Source organism: Triticum urartu, chromosome 2, assembly GCF_003073215.2.
Source record: "Triticum urartu cultivar G1812 chromosome 2, Tu2.1, whole genome shotgun sequence".
Classification (NCBI taxonomy): domain Eukaryota; kingdom Viridiplantae; phylum Streptophyta; class Magnoliopsida; order Poales; family Poaceae; genus Triticum; species Triticum urartu.
The window spans coordinates 195370483-195378240 of NC_053023.1; the positions used below are offsets into that span (position 1 = coordinate 195370483).

General features: G+C 42.5%; 1 protein-coding gene across 1 annotated transcript; it reads left to right on the forward strand.

Annotated features, from left to right (window-relative positions):
• The first annotated feature begins 394 nt into the window (after positions 1 to 394).
• LOC125536725 (probable proteasome inhibitor) lies at positions 395 to 5896 on the forward strand. Its single transcript, XM_048699968.1, has 9 exons — positions 395 to 743; positions 2108 to 2294; positions 3283 to 3456; positions 3698 to 3742; positions 4822 to 4899; positions 4987 to 5015; positions 5106 to 5166; positions 5251 to 5328; positions 5630 to 5896. Exons 1-9 carry the CDS (start codon positions 581 to 583, stop codon positions 5697 to 5699), a joined length of 885 nt encoding a protein of 294 aa, XP_048555925.1. The 5' UTR covers positions 395 to 580; the 3' UTR covers positions 5700 to 5896.
• Positions 5897 to 7758: the final 1862 nt, after the last annotated feature.

The window sequence follows — 7758 nt, forward strand, 5'->3', positions numbered from 1 at the left end:
AAAATGTCTAGAAAGACAAATACTTAGAAACGGAGAGAGTATTATGTTACTTGCTAAATTACTTCCACTGTGACCAGCCTTACTCACACTGTGGCGCCAGCCTAAGTAGTCTTACGTATCGAAGCTCGAGGTCGCGAGTACGAATCCCAGTGGCGTGGTATTTTTGGCGGTCTTTTTTTCGCGTTTCGCGTTGCGCCTTGCGCGGTTGTGGGCCGGCCCATCCAGCGGCTGCTGCGGGCGCCCGTTCCCTTGCGCGGCGCTGAAGGCGCGCAATAGGAAGCTCCCAAAATCCATGGCCCAACTACTCTAACCCTCGGCTTGTGGCCCAGCCGTCCGTGCTGTGGCCCCCGATCCATGTCTCCGCCTCCGTCCCTCGGCTTCTCGTGCTTTCCGTTTTGCTCAGTTTGCTGCCCAAGAAGCCTGACGCTGAGAGCAGTTCGTCCATAAATAAGTTCTCCAGAAACCCCGAAACCCCGCGACCACCGCCTCGCCGCTTCCCCGACCGAGTGCGCTGACCGACGACGCCTCCGCTACCGCCTCTCACCCCTCGCCGCGCGCGACCGACGCCCACAGCGTTACGATGGTGACAGACGCGGCCGCGATGGCGGTCGTGAAGGCCGCGCGCCCCGTCTTCCGCGGCGCCCACGACGGCGTGGCGTTCGCCGCAAACGCCGCGTTCCTCGCCGCGGGATACTCGCTCTGCGCCGTCGGCCCTGCCGCGCTCACCGACCCCCTTCCCGCAGGTGCGTTCCGCTTTACGCCCTTAGCCCTAGCCCCTAGGGTTACGTATATGATTTAAGTGTGACCGTACTATCGCCTACTTGTTAGGATTTGACGGACCCCATGTTTAGGGCTCCTGTTGCATCTGTGATGATGACTTTCGGGTTGAGTTCCCGGGTGGATGGATGTAGAACTATAATTCGTTTATATTCAGGTGTTAATGGTGCAAGGTCCTGAACCAGTAGCAGTTTGTGCTGCTTCAGGCGTAATTGGCTGACTTGGGAAATTTGTCCCTGAGTCAATCAAAATGTTAACAGCTTAATTGTTTCTGTAAATTCACTCGGATCCTTTCAGTCCCTTCCCTAGATCTATGGTCTATGGTTTGATCTTCTCTGGTAGTAATAAAACACTTTGGAATTCTGAATCAGCTTACCGCTTCTTGTACTGTTGTTTGCGTTTATATGTTCTGATCTAAAGTTAGCAGTTCAATCCATCCAGTTAAGTGAAATTCCTATTTCAGAGTTAGTATTTGCATGTGTGACTGAACCTTGTAAACACAATATTCTTATCTGCTTTAGTGAGAGGGGTCGGCCCCTTCATATTGTAGACAAGACTTGACCTACAAGCCGGTTAATCTATTCAAACTCTAATAAGATCTCTAAACGGACATAACCCTAATTACTGAAAAGTAGATAAAAGTAAACAGCAATATTCGTCTTTTCTAGCAAAGTTGCTTAATCATTAGGACTCTAATTAAGGTAGAAGACTCCATGCTTGATAGGCTGGCCAACTTAACATTATTGACTTACCAAAGAAACATGATTTTATCTGGTAAGCCAATAAGGCACGGGGAAGTTGAGTCGGTATTCAAGGAAAACCGGTGGGAAAAAAAATCAATAAAACCGAGGTGGAATGGGGAGAGAGGTAGGTAGGGTGAGGTGAGGGGAGTTGGACGAAAAGATGACGTAAGACAGAGATAAGTATTTTTTTAAGTAGGAGAGATAAAATTAGGATTGTTTTCTAGTCAAACTTATCTTAATAGGCAGGAATAGACATCTAAATTTGGAAACTTAGCTTTAAGCTAAATAGTTGTTGCCAGTCGTGGGGAGCTGGAATATTCCAGTCATTAAAGGAATGCAACACGTGGCTTCTTATTCCTGCTTGTATTGTGGAACTAATTTACCAGTCATTCTGGCTGGAATATACCAAGTGTAAGTTCCAGTGGGAGTTTAAAGTCTGTAATTGGTTCACTCATGGGAATTTAGTTAGATTTTGTTGTGAGGTGAAAGAGGAAAGTGACTCCTGTGCAGACTGCAGAGTTCTGACTTGTATTGTAATTGCCAGCCTTTCATTATATAACTAATGTTTTTATTTTGCTTAATTCTAGTTGACGAGGAGGTGGGAATTGATGGGTGGAACACTATGGACAATTGCTATGCCTTTCTGTACTCCAAGGAGGAGGGGGGCAAGAAGAAGCGCATTTTAGTGAAATGTCTAGTGATTGATGACTTCCTTGCTATTGATGCGCTGGATCTTGAGGCACAACACAAGGAACCCTGCAATGTCCAGATAAAGTATGTTCCAGTCTTACTTGTTATTATTATTTAGACATTCTTAGGTTCCATGTGATTTGCTTATTGTTATAACATTACTAGAACACAATGGACACTAGCAGCATTAGACTATGCCAGAGCAATGTAATAACTTACTGGAACACATGTTACTTGCTTCATGAAATATGATTCGTGATCTAAGACATGTATGTTATGTGCTAATCTTCACTCCAATTAATATTTCAGTTGGTAGTGATGATTTGTTCACCTTCCCACTATTTGGTTACTAAGTGGGGCTAAATTGTAAATTTGCTTTGCTACTATACGTATTTCAGTTTGTGGTGATGGCCCATTTACTCTGTCACCATCCTTTCCACCTGGACTAACTAAAATATTTGGTAAAATAATAACATGAATTGTAAGCCATGCCATTTTAACTCAACGCCTGTTTCCATGTTCTTTTTTTACGCGTGTGGAGATTTTTTTATATGTAAGATTACTCCGATGGTTTTTTGTGCTTTGTTGTATGCACATGAACAGTGGTAGTCAGTACGAAACACATTCTTTTGTTAAGTAGCTTCACTTGTATTAACTAGCATTATAGAAATGATGTTGCTATAAACTGAACAGTATAAATGATGTAACAAGTAAGGACGAGCTGGACTTGCAGGGTCCGTTTATGATTTCTGCTAACATGTTAGTGTGCTATAAATACCTTAGTGTAGAAATGTATTTTGTTCAATTGAGTATGATTTTCTGCACAAGCTATGGATATGTATCCACGGTTTGATACAAGGTGCAGTAAGTAATATTGCATCCATTTCTAATTTCTTTGTTAAGCAAGACCCAGTACAGCCAACAGGACAATTCTGTCGTGTTTTAGTTTATCATTATGTAAAATATTTTGGGTGGCTGCTCTGTTGGCTGGCCTTCTGTTGAATAGTTCTGCTCAAATGTGGATCTTCCAGTTTATAGTCGTGAGTTTTTGACTCTGGTTCCTTGTATATAGTGTGAAGGATTTCTTCTCTGAAGAACAGCCGAAGAATTATAAGGATATGTACAAGAATTTTCCGGGCTTCATTAACACCCTTAACTCAAGCTTATTAGTTGAATTGGATGGTAAGGCTGCTGCTGCTGCTGCTACCCAGAAGCCTGATGTTGAGAGCAGTTCATCAATAAACAGGTAGTTCTGTTTATCTTCTTGCGAACAGAAAATCTAGTATATCGCCCTCTGTAAATACTTCCATGTTGCATTTTTTTGCTTTGTACGAATGAAACAATATCATTGTTTCGGAAATTTGGGCTTTTTTGGTTATGTTCTGATGGTTTTCCTCCTTTGCCTAGAATTTTACTTTCAAAGCTTTTCTGTTGTAGCTGACTCCATTTGCTAGTAATTCTCTAACATGTGGCACTTCTCCTTCCAGTTCTGAAAATGTTCTGCGGGATACAAGGACTACTGAACCTGCTGGGTATGAGAACAACCATTTGTATTTCCTCTTCTTCTTTTGTGTGTCACTCCTTTATTACTTTTTTTGTACTCTGTCGTTATTTTTATTGTGTCCTGTCCAATATAATTAGAATCTAAATGTATTTGGGTTTCTAGAAATAGTAGGATATCATGACAGAAAAGAGAAGACACAGTGCGCTAAGGCTTAGCCACTAGTTAGTCTTTTCTAGTTTTTTGCTGCCTTCTTTCAAGCCTACACCGCCTCAATCACAAGCTGAATGTCTTGGTCCATACCTTCGGTCTTGATATCATCTGGCCTTGTTCAATTTTGATGAGCATGCACGTCCTTGCACATATTCTATTGCCATCTAATTTTAGTACAACTTCATAATTTTAGTACTACAGCCTATTGATATGGTTACTCTATACTGTCTTGATTAATGCAAATTCTCTTGATGTATGTTGGAAGTAAACAAAAGAATATCCGTGGAGTCATTACTGATGTTACTTTGGATATAACATATGTTACTGATAGCATTTGTGGCATATATAATATATAATGTATCTTTACACTCATTTATGTACCCCCTTGTGAGTTTATAGATTCCGACATTCTCGAAATTCTCAAAAACATTATGGCACTACAAAATTTTAGTTTAGGCATATATACAAAATCTCAATAGAAATTATGACCATATTTGTTCTTTATACATAAAAAAATATAAGAGAATTTTGCTTCGTTTCACCCCCCAAGGAAAGTTTACGGATTTCGATGCAGATTAGAAAGGGGGGAGTACCGAAGCAAAACTCATAACGTCTTTTTGTTGTATAACTTATACTCCTGTCATTTTGCTACATCATGCATATGATTTTTTTTTGAAACATGTGCCTGAATTACCATTTTATAGTACTATGAATTTCCTGAGAATTTTTCTGAATTTACAAGTGCACAAACTAGTGAAGGAGTTCATGTGAACTTATGTTTGGTTTTACCAAAATTTGCACTCCCTAGCGCTCTTGTAGAATAAATAGGCTATTAGTGAATCGGTTATAGGATATTGATAACGGGGGTAATATTTCCTTTTATGTATTGTGGTACAGCCTGATATATCCTCCAGTAGCTCCGTTTGGTCATGATGACACCTTCCCTGCTCCTGGTGCAGGCTTCTACCCTCACAGGTCTGTCTCCTACCATCATGTACATGTAAAAACATCGACAGATCAGTACTTCCACACATAATTAACCATGTGTCTTATTGTTCGCAGTGGTGGGCCGGGTGGTAGTATGCACGTTGGTAATATGTTGTCAACTGAATACCTATTGAATCTCTTTACATTTGTACCTCTGTACTGTCTCTAACTTACAACCTATTTGATTACTACAGGCCCAAATGATCCACGCTTCTTTCCTTCAAATCCTTTTCCTGCTCCTTTTGGTGGTCCTGGGTATGTTCAGTTCTCCTATTTAATTGAAGTATTTGTTTTGTCATCTCTGCTGCTGTCGTAAATGGAATCAATATTTCATAACAGGAGTGTTCCACCTGGCGGCCGTTACGATCCAATCGGCCCGCCAGATGTTCCAGGATTTGAACCATCTCGCTTTGTGAGGTAAGTTGGTTATTCTTAACATGTTTGATAGACCCACTTTATGCTTGGCAACTGGCAAGGCTCAAGATGGCCTATTATTGTACTTTATTTATAACGCTTTAGAAAGGTCTTCTATCTCAAGGAAGAGACAAACCATTCTTATAGTTCATTTTTTGTCGTGCTAACTTGCATCCAGTGCAACATTCAGTATAATACATATGTCAATACGTCATGGAAGTCATAGTAGTATAATTGAAGGTGCCATGATTATTTCTACTTGATGAACAGCTCATGCCAACCTCCTCATTTGCTGTTCACGCAGGCGTCCGAGGCATCCAGGTGGAAGCACTCACCCAGACCTCGAGTTCTTACAGCAAGGCCCAGACTTCTGAGACTCGGCTTCATGCCCACCTGCACCTGCACCCTGCGCTGAATGACTTTGCTTTGTTGCTGCTGCGCTCATGAACTTTGTTTCAGTAGACCCTGCTTGAGTAGTTGGGAACATGAATGTAAAACTTTTGTATTCACCTTCTAGACAATGCTTTGTGACGGTTGACTGTACAATTGTATATAGACCTGTCTTCGTATCCCTCTGTGCTTCTTACCTATGTACTCCCTCCGTCCTGAAAAACACGTCGCAGGCGTAGTTCATTGCCAGTTTTATAAAAAAGCCCTCGTAGTTTCAAAACAATTACAAACAAGCCTCTCCACCCTGTCTTCTTCCTCCGCCGTCGCCCGTGTGTTTCCAGGGGCCGGCGCCGCCAAGCTGCGCGATTTGCAGCCCACCAGGAAGTGCTCCGCCTCCGTCGCCACGTACCTTCAACGCCGCCGCTGTCGCCAAGTACTTCGCCACCGCCTGCCGCGATCCCATCCCGCGGCGATTACCTGCGGGCGTTGCTGGAATTTCAACCACGATCCGGTGGAGCAGGAGCTCCCTCTCATCGTCCTCGAGCTCCCGCGAGTCCTCCTCGTGCTCCTGCGAGTCCACCTTGAGCTGCCTCCCATGCGCCACCGCGATCCCTCCCGCCGTGATCCACCTACGGGCATCGTCGGAGCCGGCCTCCATGATCCGGTGGACAGGAGCTCGCGCGCGTCCTCCGTGGTCTCCCGCGAGTCCTCGTCGAGCTCCCACGCGTCGCCATGGTGCTCCTTCTCTGCCTGCGTGCCCGCCGGTGGTGCTAGCCCGTGCTGCTGCATCTTGTTTCTCCTCTGTTTCTCCCCTGCCGCCGGTGGAGCTAACCCGTGCTGCTGCTGCTCCTCTTCCCGTGTTGATGCTACTGCTCCTTTGCCTGTGCTTCTGTTGCTGATCCGTGCCGTGTTGCTGTTGTTGCTGTTGACTCCCGCCGTGACTGCTGCTGCTGGTGCTATTTGCACTCTGAAGAAGGTACTCCATCAGAGTACTGCTACCTGACAATTTGTGAAATTGATTTACTGTTAACTAAAAGCTTTCAATTAATAGCAAGGCCTTGAGTAAATTTATGCAATTGCCTTGTTTGCAAATACTCCAATGATGATCAAATGAAGTGTTTGTTTCCTTTGTGCATGGTTCTTTCCAAAATGTGGGAAAAACTAACGGAAAAAAGCATGATCAAACATTTACCATGGTTCTTTCCAAAATGATGATAAATTGAAGTGTTTGTTTCCTTTGGGAGTAATTGTTTCAGACATATTAAAACGTTAAGACTGCTGACTGTTGCTCCTTCCCAAATTGTGGGAAAAACTAACTGAAAAAGGAGAATATGGACAAGTTTCTGAAAACACTTCTCTGGATGAGCATATACCTATAGTTAGGAAACAAACACTTCAATTCTAGCATAAACTTCAGATCTCACTGCTTCAGAAATGATTTCAGAGCCACAATGTACTCCATGCCAAAGTATTTCCTGCAGAGAAAAAACAAAAATAAACAAACATAAATTACTTAATGAAAGCTTGGGTATAAAGTGGAGTACATATAAATTCAGTTATTTGAATCATTCAAATTCAAATGCATGCATGTTGGTTACACAAATGCATGTTGTATGCCTTGTCTAATCCTTGTATATAAACTCCTTGTTGGAATTTATTTGGATTAATTTGAATTAATCAGAATAATCTGAAAATTTTGATCACTGCAGGGCCACTACACTACTATACATGGCCACTACACCGCTCCATGTCAGTACTGTTCAGAAACAAACTTGGCTGAAAATTCAGTCATTCTAAAATTTGCTTCAGTCAGTTTACTCCTAAAATTCAGTAAACAACTACTCTGCATACATGCTGGAGATCAACATCAACAGCTACTCTGCATATTTTCCAAGATGTTTCAAACATATGCACACTACTGTACTTGGCGGAGTATGTCTAACATTTGCAGCTACACTCATTTATAAGAAGAATGCATTTTTTTTCTTCTTTTTCAGTTTATTTCCATTATATACCCAGTCACCTAGGCAATACCAAAATGAT